Source organism: Pteropus medius, unplaced genomic scaffold, assembly GCF_902729225.1.
Source record: "Pteropus medius unplaced genomic scaffold, Ma_sr-lr_union100, whole genome shotgun sequence".
In the NCBI taxonomy this organism is placed as follows: Eukaryota; Metazoa; Chordata; class Mammalia; order Chiroptera; family Pteropodidae; genus Pteropus; species Pteropus medius.
In genome coordinates this window covers 4259211-4280116 of record NW_024341894.1, presented here as the reverse complement: position 1 = coordinate 4280116, position 20906 = coordinate 4259211, and the positions used below count along the sequence as shown (strand labels likewise).

Genomic DNA, 20906 nt, shown 5'->3' with positions numbered 1-20906 from the left:
CCTCTCTCCTTCCTCCAACCAAGGTCCTTCCAAAATATCAATTATTCTTCATAAATATTCAGTTCCTCTCTTCTCCATATCCCAGCTCCTCTCCTCCCTACCTCCTACCTATTGTCAGGCCTTCAGAAGTAGCTGTTTCTACTCTTTGAAGGTGGGATTTTAGGTAGAGGATGAGAGGAATAGAATGAGTTATGAAGAAGGAATTCCATTGCCAGTGATATTAGAGTGAGGAATATATTACTGATAGTTCTTTTCGATCTGTACTACATTTTCCCATAGAAACATTTTTTGTAAAAGGTGGTTAGGTACTCTAATACTTAAAATAATTCAATAATGTTTAATTACCCAGTTAATAAATACTCATTATAGAAAACATAGGCAACAAATGAACATAAAGAAGCTAAACAAAACTTATGATTTCAGAGATTAACTGGATATCCAAGAAAATTTTTTCTTTGTATATGTTAATTTAATATAAACGTGGAATCATGCTGTTTTGTAGCCTGCTTTTTTTCATATACTATATTGTGAATTACCTATGTTAATAAATATATTTCTGCAACATTATTTAAATTTTTTCATTAGTTTAAATAAAACCTCTATAAACAAATATTTTAGATTTATGTCCTTATGATAAATCCCTGAAATGAATTAAAGATTATGAAGATTTTGGATACCTATTAAGTTGTCTTCTGTGAAGACTGGACCAATTCTCATTCCTATCAGATACATATGAAAGTGCCTGTCTCCCTATATGCTTGCCAACATTGCACATTGCCATTCTTTTTCATCTGTGCTAAGGTGATAAGTGAAAATAGTTGAATGTCTTAATTTTTTAATATCTTGCTACATCTACTAATATACCTAAAATTTTTATAAGATTTAAAGTAATTTCTTAGAAAAAATTACATATCTTTGCTAAATGAAATAATTTCTCATATCCTTCAATTATATATGAGTTAAATCAACTTTACTGGGTACCATAACCATTGTCACAAGGACTTCTCAGTAGAGAGGAGGAGTGACACTGAAGGTAAGAATTAAAATTATGAATTTAATAGAGACCAGAATAGAAAGAATTTGCCCTAAAAAAAAAAAAAATGAAAGGACTCATGAATTAGAAGATAATTTCTAAAAAAATTCCAAAAATGTTTTAAGCAATAGCAACATTGTCAGAATAAGTGTATCACCATTCTCAAGCAATTCCTTTATAAGAGCATATTAGGCACTGCTGAAGAGAGAATAAGTGTGTTGGAAAATAGAAGTGAAGAAATTATCCAGAAAACAGATGAGAGACACAGAAATTGAAAATGCAAAGGTTTGGTGACATGAAGCATAGAGAGAAAAAGTGTACCATATATTTGGTCAGTTCCTGAAGAAAATGAGGTAAATAGGGAGGCAAAAAACCTATTTGAAGAGACAATAGCTGAAAACGTTCCAGAATTGAGAAAAAGTACTAAGCCATGATTTAAGAAGCCCAACACCCCCCAAGTAGGAATCTTCCCTAGACACATAGTGAAACTGCATGATGACAAATATAAAATCTTAAAAGCTACAGAAAAAAAGACCTTCAAAGAAGTAACCATGATCATTGTGATAGCCAATTAGTCATTAATAATAGTGTAAATCAGAGGACGATGTCAGAGGAAAGATAACTGCTAATCTAGATATCTATACTCAGCAAAGATGGGTTCTTTGTTCTCAAAAACAAAGATGAAATAAATACATATTCAATCAAAGCTGAGGAGTTTGCTACCAGACCTTCAATAACAGAATTCTGAGTTCAAAGAAAAGAAAATGTTTTCAGATGGGAGATCTGAGATGCTAGAAGGAATGAAGAACAAAGAAAATGGAAAATATGTATGTAAAACTAATTTTGCCTTTTGGGATTAACAGAGATGGAACCAAAATAGAAGACAATAATAGCATATAAATTATGAAGAGATGTTCTAAATTTCTTAAGATTTTTTTGAGGGAGAATTATGATATATTAACTATAGGCTTTAATAAGTTTAGTATACATATTAAAATTTGCAAGATAACCACCAAAAGACAAGAAAGAATATATTATTTATAGACTAGTAGAGGAAAAATATGGAATAAGGAAAAGAATTCCAAAAGAAGAAAGGGGAAAAAAATAGAAAAGTTTAATAATATAAATAAAAAGCACAATGAATGGCTGAAAATAAATCCATATATTACTAATTATAATAAATATAGAAGCACTAAACATTCAAAAGAATAGGGAAAGATTATTGAAACATTTTAAACAAAAAGCTGATAAGCTATATTAATATACAAAATAGGCTTTAAGGCAAAAAATTACTAGAAATATTAGGTCATGTCAAAATAATAAAAACTTAATTCACCTGGAAGATAAAACAATTCTGAACTTGAATCAATTTTAATTTAAAATATATACATCATAGTGTTCCTCAGTTAAATATAAACATAAAGATACACGAGATATAAACAACACCACTTAAAATCTTGCTCTGAAGAGCATATGTAGAATACTGCATTCAAGCCTGATATTCGGCTAGTACACATTGGTTCAGCTGTACCAGTTGTTAAAATATTGATATATGTCCATAGTAGTTGAATAGTTACTGCCCCAAGCCCATTGAGTTCCCTCCTAATGCTTCAGCACCTTCCATGGGACCTCCCAGAATAACCCTTTATATAGCATCTAAGAGTTAAGAACTGGCACAGCAAGCTGCCAACAAACATCTCATGGGAGGGCTATAGCATCTATTATAATTGCTCCTCACCCATGCCAGGTACTCCCCTACCCCACCTCACCTCCCGCCCACACACACACAAATCCATTGACAAAGGCCCAGTGACCTTTGAGCTTGTCTATAGTGTAGGGCAGCCTGTCTTTCTCAGTCACTCACTACTTTCACATGATCATTTGAGGGGAACTGCAGCCTCCGGGGAGATCCAGAGAAAAGAAAGCAGTCAGATGAGAGTTAGAACATTATTGCAGGCACCATCTAAACATATTGACTCTTGGCATAGCATGCACTTCCATGGCAGGATAGAATCCTTAGCAGATGAATAAGGCCTAAGGAGATGGTTTACAGATGAATAATTCCTGGGATGCAGAACCCTAATTTTTATCATTCTGATTAAATTTCACCATTATATAGTGCGTTAGGTTTGCCAAAACTCATTGAATGCCTGCCCACCATGGGCATTAATAACACTCATTTTATTAATGAAAATCACTGCCAACATAAATCTCTCTACCAGACACATTTGAGAGAACTGAGAAGCAGAAAGGTAATCAAATAAAAGGATTTGTATTCTGGCTTAAACTCATAACTGCCATATTACATCACCTCTCATCTGAGCTTGAAGGATTAGGTTTGACATAATTAAATATGATATATCAATAAATTACTTTTATGACTTAGTTATTAATATAATTGAATACATAGTGAATATACAAAATTAACAGCAAGTATTGTAAAGGCTAAAAAAATATATACTTATTTCAGCAAAAGTTAAAAAGAACTCAGCCGCATGAACAATTCTGCTTATGTTAAGAGTGATTTTTTTTTTTAACGTGTCAAGACTACAGGTTACTTAATGACTACCTATTTAATGTGGAAGTTCTTGGAGGGGCTTCATGCAATTTCCTATGTCTATGGTTCAGGCAAATGTATCTGTATCAAACAAGATTATGACTACAATTTTTAAAAATTAATAAATGATGGAAATTACTAGAATAATTCGATGAACAATTTAAGTTCTAACTAATAGCACTTGGCAAGCATTTTTATAATTTATAGTTTATTAAGAAAATGTTTTTAGTTTTATTCATGTTAGTTTATATTACTATTGAATTTTTAATATCACACAACCATATATAACAACTACCTCAAGCTTGTTTTTTTTAAATGCACAAGGAAAATTTACAAAATTTTCACATACAAGGCCACATATTTTAAGAGTATCATAGAGTACAGTTTTTCAGTACAATATGATAGCTAGAAATTAATAACAAAAAAGATAACTAAAAAAAAAATCCCTGTGTTTTCAAGTTAAGAAACATTTATAATTAACTCATGGGCCAAAGAAGTGATAATGGAAATTAGAAATATGTAGAACTAAATGGTAATGGAAGTACCATGTGTCTCAAAAATTGTAGGATATATATAAGTAAAACAGTATCTCATAGGAAAATTATAGTCTTTAATAAACTGGAAAGGAAGACAAGGAAAATTAATGAGCTAAGAATCTATCTCAAGAAAAAAGAATAGTGAAGTTATCTGAAAATAATATCAAAGTAAATCTGAAAAAAGGAGAAGGAATGAAATTCAGTAATAAAAAATAGAATTGGTGAAAATTTAAAATTCAATAGAAATGCCCAACGGAGAGAAAAAATTGTCTTTGAAAAGACAAATGAAATTGAAAAACACTCATTGATCAAGAGAATGCCCAAATAAACAATATTAAGAATGAAAAAGGGGATATAACTGTAGATGCAAAAGGTAGAGATTAGCTCTCCAAAAGTAGCAAAGTAAGTGGTTTGGACCAACCCTCTGAGAACAATTAGAAAAACTAGAGAAAATGTAAAATATTTAATGTAAGATATGAAAAGCTTATTTTGAAAAGATTAGAGAATTAAGGCAATGAAGAAATTTCAAGGCTAAGATCTGTAAAAGGAGGTAAGCCAGATGTGAGCACACCATTTTAGCTAAATGAATCTAGCAATATGGTAGAAATGAAATGTTGATTTGACATTAGAAAATAAATTAATGTAAACCACTACATTAATATCTTAAAGGAAAAATATAATTTCAATAAATGTTAGGAAGTATTTTATACAATTTAACATATATTGATGAATAAAGAAACTTAGCAAATTTGTAGTAGAAGAAAACTTCCTTAATCCAATAATAGGAATCTACCACCACCACCACCACCCCAAAAAAACCCTACAGCAGACATTGTAGTTAATAATGAAATGGTGAATGTATTCTTAAAGATCAGGAATAAGACAAGAGTGCCTGCTATATTAACAGTTCTATTCAACATAGTACTAAAAGTCCTAACTAGTGCAGCAAGGAAAAAAATTATTAAAAAAAGCAATTGTTTGTAGATGATGATGATTACTGATAAAGAAAACAAAAATAACCTACAGATAAAGTATTAAAATAGCAATATCGATGGATAAATATTTTAAAAATCAGTTGCATTTCTGTATACCAGCAACAAAGTACAATTTTTAAAAGAACATTTATAAAAGCATTTTAAAAAATGGCAGGTACCCCGGAATAAATCTTAACAAAAAGTAGGCAAGACCCATATGGAGAATCTCCATGGTAAATGGAGATATGTCATGTTCATGGATTGGAATACCCCATATTGTAAAGATGTCAATCCTATGCAAGCTTTTCTATAGATTTATAACAATTGCAATTAAAATCCACATCTGGATTTGTGTGTGTGTATATAACTTGTTAAGTTGATTCTAAATGTATAAGGATGTCCAAAGGTCCGAGAATTGCCAAAATACTCTTGCTAAGTAAATCTTGAATATGTGGAAAAATATGCATATTATTGATGGAATGATGCAATATTGTATGATATAAATTCTACTAAATTAATTTGTAAAGTCAGGACATCCCAATAAAAAATACCAATAAGATATTTTAGTAAGCCCTGACATGCTATATCTAAAGTTCATTTGGAAGAGAAAGCATATTAGCCCCCCAAAAATGTTTATAAAGCAATGTTTATTAAAATGTTTATAAAGCAATAAAGCAATCTTGCCTTGCCACATATCAAATATACTATAAACCTTTTAGAAATTAAAATGATGTGATGGAATTGCATAGAATAGAATATAGAGTACAAAAACAAAACATATATCATAAAGATGGCATTTCAAAACCAATGAGAAAAGTGTAGGCTTTGGTATTGAGACAAATTATATACATTTTTATTTTTTTAATTTTTAAAATAGATTTTATTTATTATTAATTTTTAATTTAGTTTCAAGTATACAGTTCATTGGTTAGACATCTATATAGTTCATAAAATGATCCCCCCAATTGCACCCTCCCTCCCTTGACCCTCTACCTAGCCAATGTATTAATGCTAACTGCATTCCCTATGCAGTGCTCTCCATCCCTGTGACCATCCATCTTCTACTAATTTGTACTTCTTTAGCCCTTCACTTCATTCTCCCAGCCCCCTAAACCCCTCTCTCGCCTCTGTCCGACACCAAATTGTCCACTATATTTGTGAGTCTGTTTTGAATTAGTTTGTTCTTTTTATTCCTTAGGTTCTGCATAAGTGAAATCATATAGTGTTTATCTTTCTCTGTCTGACTTAAATACCTTCTAGGTCCATCAAAGCAATATCTTTTAGCATCCCTTTCCTTTTCATATGTAGGGGCCTTGTTTTCTTATCCTTTCAACCACTCTATCTTTCGGTTGGAGCCCTTAATTCTTTTCCATTTAAAGTACTTATTGATAGGAATGTAGTTGTTACCATTCTTTATTTCTGTTTTTGATACATGTTTTTTCTTCTTAAAGAAGTCCTTCTAACATTTCCTGTAATACTGGCTTAGTGGTGATAAATTCCTTTACCTTATTTTTGTCTGGGAAGCTCTTTATTTGTCCTTCAACTCTAAATAATAGCTTTGCTGGATAAATTATTCTTGGTTGTAGATCCTGGGTCTTCATCCTGTTGAATATTTTTTGACAAGCCTTCTGTCCTGCATAGTTTCTTTTGAGAAATCAGCTGCCACTCTTATGGGTAATTATTTGTTTTTCTCTTGCTGCTTTTAATATTCTTTTTTTTGTATTTAACCTTTGGCATTTTAATTATGATGTGTCTTGGTGTGGGCCTCTTTGGATCCCTGATTTTTAGAATTCTCTGAGCTTCCTGAGGTTTTATGTCCATTTCCTTCACTAGGTTAGGAAAGTTTTCCATCATTATTTTTTTAAACAGCTGTTCAACATCTTGGTTTTCTTCAGTTACGCCAATCAGACTAATATTTGGAGTCTTAATAGTGTCTCATATCCTCCTTAAATTATTTTTATAGTCTTGGCATCTTTTTTCTTGCCATTCTGATTGAGTGTCCTGATTGGCTTTCCTGTCTTCTAGATAGGTCATGTGATCCTCTTCTTTATTTACTTTGTTTATTCCTTTGTTTATTCCATTTAATATACTTCTCATCTCAGATAATGTGTTCTTCATTTCAGACTGATTCCCTTTTATAATTTCCATTTCCATTTTTATGTTTTTTATCTCTTTGTTGAAGTTCTCGCTGAATTTATCTACACTTCCCAAAAGTTCATTGAGCATCTTTATAACTAGTGTTTTGAACTCTGCATCTGTTAGATTACTTAACTCCATTATATCTGGATCTCTATTCTGTTCTCTCATATAGTTTCTGCTTCTTTGTCTTCCCATGTTGGCTGCCTTTCTGTGTCTGTTTCTATGTACTAAGCAAAGCTCCTAAGTCTCCCAGTCTTATTAGTATGGATTTGTGAAGTAGGTGTCCGGTGGCATAGTCCTGAGAGGGGTTTAGCTGCAGGCCAAATTTATCCCCAGCCTGTGCCCCTTCAGGGCCACCTGTTAAGATGCAACAAGCAATCCACAGATGATGTGCTTATAGTTGCCTCAAAAAGCCACACCAGAAACTGAGGCCAGCTGTCTGCAGTGTGAGTCTAGGTGCTGCTCAGCAAGGAGCATCTGACCCACTGAGGCTATACCAGGATGCAGCTTGGGAGGAGCCGTGAGTTGGGGGAGGCATTGTTTCGGGGAATCCTCTGGGCAGAGCGACCTGTTATGTGATGATGTCACAGCTATGGCGGCGCTGTGTCTGGCGCACTGGTAGTGGGGGAGGGCTCAGCAGGGAATAATTGATACCGCCAGCACTTCTGTACAGAGTGAGTCTCCCTTAGGCCCTTACTCTGACAATGTCTCCCTGTAAGTCTCTGGTGCCCCCTGTGCGCAGCCAAATCGGCACTGGTGCTCAGAGTGAACAGGTCCATCACCTCGAAAATCTGTGGCCCTTTTAAGAGGATTCTGCCGCTGCTGCTGCCACAGCCTCCGTCTCATTCAGCCGCTCGGGACTGGGCAGCCCAGTGTCCTTGCCCCGTCCTACCTTCTGCGGTTGCAGGGTGCTTTCTTGGACTTCTCCCTAGTTATATGGCTTGCTTGTTCCTCTAGATTCCAGGCGATTTTTCCTTGCTACTGCTCCTTGTTTCCGTCACAACTTTGATCAGAGTCTTTATCATCTACGCCATTTTTTTTCCCTTCATGATAAACATTTTTAAAAGTTACCAATCATGCCGTGTACAAAAATAGATTATAATTGGATTAAAGCAAAAATAATGACTATCTGTTTTATAGATCTTTTATTTACAATGTTAAGACTCCCAGAATCATTGATTCATTTACTTTTATGAACGAAATGGAGAAAAGTTCATTCCATGACTTTTGACTAACAAAAAGAAGTTGCTGTTTTTACTTACATTTCCTAAAATTATAGTTATTAATTTGAATTATTTTTTACTTATGATGATCAACTAGCACAAATTATTAAACTTTTGAAGTCCAGGTATCTCAAAAAAGGTTTATGCAGACACCCTTTAAAAAAGACAATTTCATGGTTATTAAATCTGGAAAAAATTTTAATTTAGTAGATTTTTTTCCCTTTCCCACTTTATCTAAAAAGTTTGTTCTGAATAGAAGAGTTTAACTATTTAAAATTCTATCATATACAATTTCGTCTTAAGTGTACAAAATTCCATTTGTTATTGGAACTATAAATTGGGAAGATTTGTTTCAAAGACTCAGAATTTTATATGCTAGATTTAATGTGAAAGAGCAATGCCCATAGCAAACTAGATTTAATCAAAGTCAATAAAAGACAATAGATTTTCAGAAATCAAAATGGGGCTTATAAAAGATTTATAATAATATAACTTTGTAATAAGGAAGGGTTGAAACTAGATAATACTGAAAAAGCCATAAAAGAAAAGATTGTTTGACTGTATCTAACTCGTAGGATATATGCCAGATCTTTTTCAGATCTTTAATAAGTACTGTTAAATACATAATTTTGTTACATATGATTTTTCCCCTAAGTTGCCTCATCTATGCATGTTTTTCTGCAACCAGCTTTTCTCATATCTATCCATAAGCTATCCCTTTTTAAATGTTGCACCATATTGCGCAGTAGTATGTACCATGACTTATATAATTAATCATTCCTTCTTTCATGTACATTCAGTTTTCTTTCAGTTTCTCCTTACAATGAAGCATATATTTACAAATGCTTTTTTATATTTATGAATGATTATATCTCTAGATTAAATTCCCCCCAAAAAAACTACTAAGTCAAAAAAGTATGCACATTAAAATTTTGTTAGCTACTGGTACTCTCCAAATATAAGCTGTTACCACAGTTTATACCATAATGTATGAGAGTATCATTTCTTAATATTGCCAATAGCAGATAATGTCAATATTTTAAATATTTGCTACTAACATGGGCAAAAAGAAGTTATTCACTTATAGCTTGTGTAATTATAAATAAATGAACATCACTATTTAGAGAATGCTAGAAAATTAAAGAAAAATGTGTCATTTGCTTTCAGGTCAGTGCTAACAGTTGCTTGTGAACAGACTGAAGTTCTGCTTTTTGACCCTATATCATCAAAGCACATAAAAACACTTTCTGAAGCTCATGAAGACTGTGTGAATAATATCAGGTTAGTATTATAGTGAAAAAGTGAACTTTATTAGTGTGATCCAAAATATTGTTTTGGAAGTTCATGAAAATTTGTAATGCCTTTTCTATCAGTGCTAGATGATGCACATTTGTGAATTGTGAATCTTTTCCTTTGTGAAACTTCTCTTTAATTATAAAACTTGTTAACTATTTTGGATTAGAATCTTTCTGAAATGGATTTTTCACTTCCATATGATTTTCTTTTTCTCCTTTTAATCATGGTCATTATTATGAACCTCAGCCAGTATTAAAATAGTCCTAATGCGTTTGAGCTAATGATCTGTATAGAATTATGGCATGGCAGTCCCATTACTTAGCCTGTGTCACCACCACCCCCGAAATTCAAACTATCGAAGGGAAAAAGCACATAAACACAGAGAAAGTCTTTATACTGTGTTGGAAGCTCTTAAATTCTCAACAATATGGAAAGTAAATGACAGTTGAACAGTTTGGTGGATTAATATGCAGTCATTAAAATGATGGTCACAAAGTCTATATATCAACATGGACAAATCCTTAGGATAATATAGGTTAAAATAATAAAAATTGTACCGATATGACATGATGCAAAAGAAAAATGATTAGAAGGAAATATTTTAAAATGCTAACAGTGGATGAGTTGGAATGGATGGATTATGAGTAATTTTCTATTTTCTAAACTTTATGTAAAGAGATTATAATACTTTTATAATAATTACTTTTAATGTTGAAAAAAAATGTGGAAATTACTTTTAGTCAAGGTGACATACTGAGTTTTAATGCAACTCCTATGTTCCAAACACAGAACAAATGATTAAATAACAAAAGATATAGCTAGGCTCTGCAACAACAATAAACATCTTTGTGGGCCAGAAACAGAACACAGACACAAAGCTAGTAGGAGGGTTTAAATCACAGGCTTACTGGGTTTCAGCCTGGTACTGACATGCAGTCACTTGTCTCCTATCAAAAATCAAAAGTACTAAAATGCTTCATGTGAGGCAGAAACCAGATCCAGAACTACTACATGAAGCCAGGATTTTGGGTGGAACGCCTGTTTCATTCATGAAAAGCTGAAGAAAGAAAGAAAAAGCTATTTACTACCCTGGGCTATAGGTTTTAGCTGGTAAAGACACAGCCTCATGAATTAATGGAGCCATTGCTAAGTTAATGATTGAATGTATATATGTGATAGCTCCAATATTATCATGAAACTGGAGGCCTTAATGTCATAAGGTCTAGTTGTGGATTAGGGGTCCAGAAGTCCAAGTGGGGGCAACTATAAAACCATTAACTAGGAAGAGAGAGAGAAAAAAAAATTATAAACCTTTCCTACTCAAAATGAGCCTATAACCAAAATTCCAAAACTCATGAAGACATCTAACATTAATGTCATAACAAAACCAGCAGCTAGAACAGGCATTTTCTCTAGATGAAATTAATTTTATGGAGTAGTCCAACAAAGACTTTATTTTTAAAAATAAATTATTTTATTTATTTTTTTTGACTAGGTTATACATGCACGTGGTACAATATTCAAAGGTACAAAAGGGTAAACAGTGAAAAGTAAGTCTATCTCCCACCTCCGTCCCCTGGCCATCCAGTTCCCCTCCCCAGAAGTAACCACTATTACCAATTTCTTACTATCCTTTCTGAGATAGTTTGTGCATGTCCAAGCATATATAAACACACATACATACACTTTTATATAAATGGTAGCATTCTACACATACTATTATATTCCTTGGCTTTTTCACTTAATAACATATTTAGAAATAATTCCATATTAGTATCCATGGGATGATCTTATTCTTTTTAACGGCTGCATAGTATTCCATTGATTAGAGGAAACTTTAAAGCATTTTTAGGATGCTCAAAGAAACGGTAAGGGGTACTTTCCATTTAAAGAGAGCTCAAAATTTATGAAATGAAAGAGATGAAACAAAGACAGGTTAATGTAGTAAAGAACCAACTAGAATTCTTGGAAATTAAAAACGTAGTTGGTATATAAAACTCAATAGATGGGATAAATTTACCTTTTAAATATTGATGATAGAATTAATGGGTTAGAAATAGTATTAAACAATTCATCCAGAACACAGAAAAAAGATATAAATATGAAAGAGTAGTTAAAAAACAGGATTAATTGAGAAACTCCAACTATATACAAGACTTACAAAAAAAAGAAGATGCAAAGATCTTTCAAAAAGAACTACTTTTTGAAAACACAGAACGCTGAGAAAATTTTTAGCATTAAAGAAGGACATGAATCCTATCAAAAATAAACTCTAGAATGTCAAGTAGGCTAAAAATCAAGATAAATCCACATCTAGACAGGTTATGGTGAAATTCTAAAATATCAAAGACAAAGAGAAAATCTTAAAAACCACTAAAGTTAGAAGTCTAATTACCTACAGAGGTACAATAATTAAACTAATAGAAGGTTTCTCATCAGCAACAGTTGATGGTAGGAAAAAATGGGATAATATCTTAAATACTGAGGCAATACCGTATCATATCCAGGTAAACTATTATTCTAGAATGAAGAACTTTAATAATTAGGTGAAGTGGTAAATGTTATTAATTTTTAATAACAGAAAGATAATTTAGAGTTGTTTTTGTTGGAGGGTACATTTGAAACAAAGTTAAAACTGAAATTCTAGATTAGCACTATCCAATAGAACTGAATTCTAGTCACATATGTAATTTTAAATTTTCTAGTGGTCACATTAAAAAAGAAGAAACGTGAAGTTAATTTTTAATAATGTTTTACTTAACCCAGGATGTCTAAAATATTATTTCAACATATAATCAGTATAAAATTTATTGAAATAGTTTAATTTTTTTGATGCTAAATCTTCAAATTCCAGTGTATGTTTTACACATAGAGCACATCTCAATTCAGACCGGAGAATAACAACAAATAGGTTGTATGTATAGGGGAGCTTTGCTCAGTGGGAAGGTGTAATATATTAAGGTCTATGTCACGTTCAGGAGGAGACAGAAATATTAAGTAATTTCAGACTCTTTTAGAACAATGCATAATTAAATATATATGATGAAAAAAACTAAACTAAAAGTAACTAAAATAATAGAAATATAGTTTATCACTTCCAAACCAGCAGAAGAGGGGGAAAAGAGAATACTGAAAACTTGATGAGTTCATTAGAAGACAGGAAAGCTTAAAAAGTAAAAAAAAAGAAAACAACAAAAACATACACACACACACACACACACACAAAAGCAAAGGAAAGGTATAATAAATAGAAAATAAGAAGTATAAATAGTTCCAAATATATGAATAGTTCACAGTTAGTATAAATGGATCGATCTTTATTAAAAGACACAGAGACAGCAATTTGAATTTAAAAAATCATCTATATACTCTTTATAGAGATATCAAAAATAAAACTGCCCAGAAATGGGAAGAGAAAACTGATATGGATTATTATTATTGGACAAACAGAAGGCCAAGGCTTTAATAAAGATGAAATGCAACAATAGATATAAAAGGGAAAGTCTACCAAAAAGATATATAATCATGAACTTATGTGCAACTTGAAATATACAAAGTGAAAATGGAATGATAAAGAATTACAAGTCTGTAATCATAGTGAGAGATTTTAATACAGTTCCATCCAAAACCAGTAAATCAAGCAAATAAAAATTAAGCTACAGATTTTAAAATATTCTGAACAAACTTTCTACTAAAAATATAAATGCTAGATTAAATTTTAAATTTATTTTTAAGGTATAGTCAAGCTGATAAGAAAGAAAGGAATTGTAGGCCAAAGGTGAACTAGAAGTAGGAATTCAAGGGAGGTATTCAGCTGCCTTTTACCATGGATGCATGGGCCAAATGCTCGTAACCTGGAGCTTCTGTTTGACATGTATGAGGAGTACAGAGAACAGGAGAGTTAATTCTAGGGCTAGTTGAAGGTGGGGAGTCTAGTAGAAAACTTGGCATAAGGTTGGGACTCCAAAGGGTTACACTTTCAGCATAAAAGTGACCTAGAAATAAACCACCTTGTTCATCTAGACTGTGACATTGGATAGAGTTGTGTCAGAAAATCTCTTCTGAATTTCTAACTACAAGCCAATTTTCATGCATGTATGAGGTCTAAATTCATATTACCATATGGTCCAAAACTCTCCACCTAACAATTTAAAATTAGATTCAGGTTGGTAGTGCTGCCAGGTATCTACAAAGTGCAAAAATGAATACAAATCTTATCTGGAGGAGAAAACTCAGTATCATAAAGAAGTCAATTCTTCCCAAATTAGTCTGTAAATTTAGTGTAGCTTTAATCAGAATATCAACAGGTTTTTCTTTTTTAACTTGATTTTAAAATTCATAATGAACAGCAAAGTGCCAAGAATATCTGAGACAATTTTGAAGAAAACTAAGATGATGAGAGTAACTCATCCCTCCTGAAATCAAATGTAATCTTAGGACAGGGATTAAATGACCAATGGAATAGAATAGAGCTTCCAGAAATTTGACATATGGCAGCAGGGATGTTATAAATCAGTATGGAGGCAGGAGAATAGAAAACAGAGAATTGGTTATGTATATGAAAAATTAAAATAAAATTAGATTTTAGTCTCATACCATAATTAAAAGTAACTGCCAGTTATAGACATAATTATGAAAGCAAACCTTTAAAGCTTTAGAATAAATATAGAATATATTATTTTCTAAGGATGAGAAGGGATTTTTTAAGAATCAAAACACATTAGTAATTAAATATTAATAAGTTCAACTGCATTAAAATTCAGAGTAACCAAAAACATTATAACTGTGAGAAGGTAAGCTATAGACTGGTGGGAGAAGATATTTTCAATGCACATAACTAAAAAAGGGTTTAGTGTCAAGAATATATGACAATTAACCCAAGAACAAAACAGGCAGAGAATCACATAAGAGAAACTTCTTATAATACTTCAAGCAACATATTGTAAATGCAGTGTTTATCATTTTAAGCAATAAATATGAAAAAATTTTCAAACTTACTAGTTGTGGAAGTGCAAATAAAAATAACAAATAACAAATATTGGCAAAGATGTTGAAAAATAGAAACTCTTAGGTATTATTGATGGAGTATAAATTGGTAAAATAATTTTGAAGAGCAATTTAATATCTGGTAAAAATTGAAGAGCAGTTTTAAAAAATAAAGCACATGTATGTAAGTTGATGTGTAAAGAAGGTTCATTATAACATCATTAGTAATAGAAGTTGAAAACAAATCCCCATCGAGAGGAAGAGAGATAAATTCTGTTATACACATACAATGGAATACTATACATCAGTTAAAATGAATGAACTAGAAGTATCAGCATTTGAGATGCACCTCAGAAATTCAAGGTTGAACCAGAAAAGCAAATTGTAGAATGAGCTGTACAATGTGATACCATTTATATAAAGTTTAAAAATATACAAACATAAGCTTTATGAAGACATGTATTTGTCTGTCTGTTCTCTGCTCTATCTCCAGCACCTAGAATTGTGCCTAGCACGTAGTGGGTGCTCATTAAGTATTTACAAAATAAAGTGAATGCAAAATAATATTATAAATTGTTTAAGGATACATACTTATGAATTCATGGTATTAAAAACTTGCATGGGGAGTGACAAACAACAAATTTTGGATAGTGGTTCCCTCTGGAGAGGGAGGAAGGGGAATGGGATTGGGGAGGGATATACAGGGTACTTCAGCTGTGTTTGTAATGTTTTTAAAAATCTGAACAATAACAAAATGTTAAAATTTGATAAAGCTGGGTGGTGGGTATCACAGGTGTTATATTCTTCATAATTTTCTCTATGTTTCTAATATTTTATGCTTTAAAATTTTGTTATCTCAAAAAGATTTATGCCAAGTTGTTTGCCCCTACTCAAAATGACCTCTGAATAATCTGCTGTTAGAATTTGTGTTCCTTATCAATGTCATCTCTCATTTGCTGCTATCCGTGTACCTACCCTAGTACCCCACACCTACAAATTTGAATTTGCTTATCTGTTGGTTAGAAAAACAGATTTTGAAGATTTTTCAGAAGTTCATATAACTTCAGAATTTTTAGAAGGATCTGAGGAATCCTCTGGCATGAGCTTAAGTGTGCATTACCTATTAATAATACTAACTTCCATTTTTTGAGTGTTTTCCATATGCCAAACCTTTTGTGAAGCACTTTTTATATATTATATCGTTTAATCCTCACAGTATCCTGATGTGAGACAGATATTGTACCCATTTTAAGGAATGAAGAAACTACAACTCAGATAAAGAGACTTGCCCACGGTCTTATATATAGTAAGTGATAAACTGGAATTCATACCCATTAGACCACCCCACTGTATTGTTCAGAGATATGGGCATGCACTCTCTGGTTCTAGATCATCATTTTGCACATACTTAATAATGTCTTCTAGTTCATTTCTTAGTTTTGAGGTTCGCTTATCTTATAAAATAAAAATGTTGATAGTTGTGAAGAGTGTTTTTTGTTGCTTCATATTTAGGGAAAGTATGTAATTTAAATTCTTAAGCCCATTATACAGGCTTACTTATTCATGAGGACTCTGTATGTGGATTTAAGAGTCCATTTAATAATCAAGGTGCCTCTAGTTATGAGGTTACAGAAGACAACTGAGGTTATCATAAAAATGTTTACTTAGTGATATGGCAGTGAAAAAATTAATACCCATTTAAATATCCCAGGATCTACTTTCCTTCTCACTGTCTTTGTTGGTCTTTTCTTGATTGTTATATTTCAAAAAGAAAATGCAGTGCTTATTACTGGGAACATGAAATTTCTTACCTTGCAAAGGATATAGAATTTCACAAAACCCTGAGAGTGATATTATAGAACTGGTCTGTTACATATAAAATTATTGGCAAATGAAGATTTGATAAAGTTAGACTAGTTACCAATTAGAGAAAAGAAAATGACAAATGATGACATGATAGACACTTCGAAAAATTATGTAAATATCTCACAGGACTAAAGAAAAGCTTTATCAATGGGAACATTGATAAAGCCCTTGAATATTATACAGAAGTGACCCTCGTATAGTACAAAACTTAAGTATGAAATAAGGATGCCATATTCTTCTGTCATAATTTCACTGGAAGGATTATGCAAAAAAACCCAAACATTTAATTTATCCTTATTCTAAGAATTTGCATATAGTTAAATAAATGTAGAAAAAAAAGCTTATTTTTGTGATTTTTAGTTTTGTTTTTTTTTTAAGATTAAAACTCAACAACACTTTCTTTACATTGTTCCCTGAAATACTGGTAGCTGTTTTAAGAAAATTCTATTTCTATTTCAATTGTTGTTATCCCTTACCACTTATCTCCTGATAACGAAGACCTCAATTTATCTAGATGTCAATTTACCCCGAACTGTTATAATCATATGTTGGGGTTTGATGGGGACATATGGAAAGGTTCTATAATTTGGAAACTCAGTGTGTGTGAAGGACTATGGAGTTAAAAATATTTTATAATTATCAACTGATTAGGCTAGACTGAGTTTTAATTTGAGAAGATTGGGTCAGATCTCCAAGAACTTGTCTAAAACTTTACATTCTCTGCCTTAGCTTTCTTGCAATAAGAATTGTAGATGCTTTAACTGGTCTTCTACTCTACTTTCTTAATTCTCTATAATTTATCTACTCTCTTTACCAGTGATTCTCTAATACCTAAAATTTTAGCAGGTAATACTTTGAGGCAAAAATGAGAAAACTAAAGTCAATGCATTGAATTTTTTATTAAAGATAAACTTATCCAATTCAAAATTATTAGCTTTTGTTTTAAGATTATGTTCTTTCTACATTATTGTTAGTAAAATATACTTTCATGTAATGATGGTAATTTTTTCAGTAGCCTTATTGACAAAAATTTAAAAACTGATCCTCTACTTTATTTTTGTATGAAAATCCAAGTGTTTTGGCCACCTAAGAGATCTTTCTTTTTGAAACTATTATTTAATCATGTCACTCTCTTACCTTAAACCCTTTAAAGTAGACCTTTGTGGCATACAGAATATAATCTCACTGGAGTTTTGAATCCATATGTGCATCTAAGTATTTTCTGTGGACTAAACAAAATATGTTAGTTATATATTTTTCTAAAATTTTCAAATGTATGAAGATGCCCTTATGATGATATCAGTTTAAAAATTTGACTGCCTTTCTAGTAGCCTTTTGTTATTGTGTGTTTTTTGCAATCATAAAACTATCAGATTTGGAAATCATTAAAATATTTTTACTTTAAAAGCTTCAACAGTAAAAATAAGGGGAAAAATGAATTTGACAATATAATTATTAAAATTTTGATACAGTAAGAAAATATACAATCCATATTAAAGAAATGTATGTGTAAATTATATGCAACAGGCTGTATTTGAAAAACTAAGATATATTGTTATAAAGATTTTATAAATCAATAATAAAAAATACTACTGTAGGAAAATGAGCAATGAACATGAACAATAATTCACAAAAGAAATCTCATCTTCCAATTAATATGAAAAAGTTAATCTTTACTAAAAATAAGTTTCAACTTAAAGCAAGATTTTTCTTTTCTAGTACTTAGTGCAATTAAAAAAATATATCTGTGTGGCAAGAGTTCGGAGAAATGGACACTCTCCTAACTGTTGCTGGTTTATTAGTATGTTCTTTTGAGGATAATTTGGCTATATGTAGCAAAAGCTCTAAATTTTTTAAAATCACTTTTTACTTAGCAATACATTTTTCTGGAAATGTACTTAAAAAAATAACTAGGGATGTGATTAATATTTGGCTGTTAAGATGTTCATCATAGTATTTTATAATATTGAAAAGATGGAAGCAATCTAAACATCCAACAATTACATATTAATTTTAAAAAGAAAAAAGATTATAATTCATTCATACAATGAATGCTACTTAATCATTAAGAATGATTTTGTCAATAAATCTTTAATGACATGGAAAATATTTGTAAAGTAATATTAGGTTTGAAATACAGGAAATAAGCTAAATATCAATAACGTTATTTTGAGTGGTGAGTTTTTTCTTCATTTAAAAATTTTCAATGGGTGTGTATTTATAATTAAGAAATAGTTATTGGGAATCGTTATAGAATAAATCCGTAATATATTCTCTGTTTGTTTCTACTTTTGCATACACAGTACTCTTAATAGCCTCTCAAAGTATACCATCCCCTTACATGCCTCTGTACCCTTGGCCACATAGGGAGTTCCTACTCATCTTTTAAAAAAGTCATTTCAAATGATACCACCATGAAGTCTTTCCTAACAGACTTCTTTTCATTGCTTATTCCACCCAATTATCTTGTGTAATTATTTATATATATTTATAATGTCTTTTCCATTAAACAGTGAACTCCTATCTCATTCATTCATTTAATAAATATTTGTGAGTGCTTATTATGTGCCTGGCAGTGCGTGTGTTGAGTACTGCAGATCTAACCATGAGCTATGCAGACAGGTTCGCCCTGCCTTCAAGGAGTTTGTAGCCTTGTAAAGTTTATAGCCCTGTAAAGTACACTGTAATATTAAGTTAAATAGAAGTATAGAGTATTTTAAGAGATTAGAAGATTGGTAAATTTACCCTATGCTAGATAGAGAGGGAAGGCTTTCTGGAGGGGATGGAAGCTGAATGTTGAAAAGAAAGCAAGTGTTAGCCAGGTCAAGGAGTAGGGGTACAGTGATTTCAGGTAGCAGAAACAGTCTGAACAAAGGCCTGGAATTTTAAAACCATGTTAAATTTCAAGAAGGTCATTATGTTGTTTGTGGATATTGAGGTTGATTTCTAATAGGAAAGAATTATTTGTAATTTTATCTTGGAAGAAAGTCCAGAATTTCTTCTACAAGCGATTAGGAAGCTATATATAACAATATATGTTAGAGAAAGAATCCTAATATTGAATTAGGAAGAAATTCAAATGCGATTGGTAGGTTTGTTATTTTTTAAGTATTTGTATAAAATATATTCTCATTAAAGATTGAGAAATTAGTGTAGAATAATTAATTAAAAGTCTGAATTATAGAATATTTTAATTGTCTATCTTGTAATCTTGACTGGTCCCAATAAAATATTGCTAAGTGAGATTATTTGAGGAATGCCTTTGAATTAAAAGATGAAAATGATGGCATTTTAATAGCAATTTTTAAATGCGTGTTTTAAATAGAAAGAGATATTACTTGTAGCAGAGCAAACATTTCTTATAATTTTGAATCCTTCATGCTTAACATTTCTCTCTTGGCAATCAAATCTTCCAAATTTGCTGCCTCCTATTAAATTTTTTCTCACCATTTATGTTTCCTATATAGATTTTAAAGTTTTTCTTTCTCTCTAGCACTGTTCTCTAAACACCACTGTTTTCAGTTCCAAATAAAAATCAATAATGTAAAACAAATGGATAAAATTACAATGTGGCCCTCATTAAATTATAGTATACTTCCCTGTGATTATGTGATTTTTACTTACTGTTTATTGTATAGCAGAATCATTGAGTTTTGGATAAGAACCATATGATTTTACTCATGTGGGATATAAAGCAGAAAGCAATGAATAAACAAATAAACAAAAAAAACCCATAGACACAAACAACAGTAGGGTGGTTACCAGAGGGCAAGGCTAAGGGGAGATCGAAGAGGGTAAAGGGGGTCAAATATATGGTGATGGAAGGAGACTAGACTTTGGGTGGTGAGCACACATGCAATTAATATATAGATGATCTAGTATAAAATTCTACCCTTGAAGCTTATATAATCTTATTAACCAATGTCACCCCAATAAATTTAAGTAAAAAAAAATTTTTTAAAGAATCACTGGGTTTATACAATGAGTTTGTAGTCCTTATTTGTTTGTTTTCTTGGTTCGGTAATATAGAGACTGTTTCTCAAGATTTCTTAAATAAGAGATTAAATAAACCAGTTTTTCTTTTCTGCTTTGCAGATTTCTTGATAACCGGCTGTTTGCTACCTGCTCTGATGACACTACAATAGCACTATGGGATCTAAGAAAACTGAACACCAAAGTATGCACTTTACATGGTCACACTAGCTGGGTGAAGAACATCGAATATGATACTAATACAAGACTCTTAGTAACATCAGGATTTGATGGAAATGTCATTATTTGGGACACCAACAGGTT

The 20906-nt window shown here is 31.5% G+C and overlaps 1 protein-coding gene across 1 annotated transcript in view; it reads left to right on the top strand.

The window, feature by feature from the left end:
* The window catches only part of DCAF10 (DDB1 and CUL4 associated factor 10), a 40556-nt gene that overhangs the window by 2086 nt on the left and 17564 nt on the right, over window positions 1-20906 (top strand). The window contains exons 2-3 of the mRNA XM_039856339.1: window positions 9630-9743; window positions 20706-20903. Coding sequence (XP_039712273.1) covers window positions 9630-9743; window positions 20706-20903 — 312 coding nt within the window. The remainder of the gene's footprint in view (window positions 1-9629; window positions 9744-20705; window positions 20904-20906) is intronic.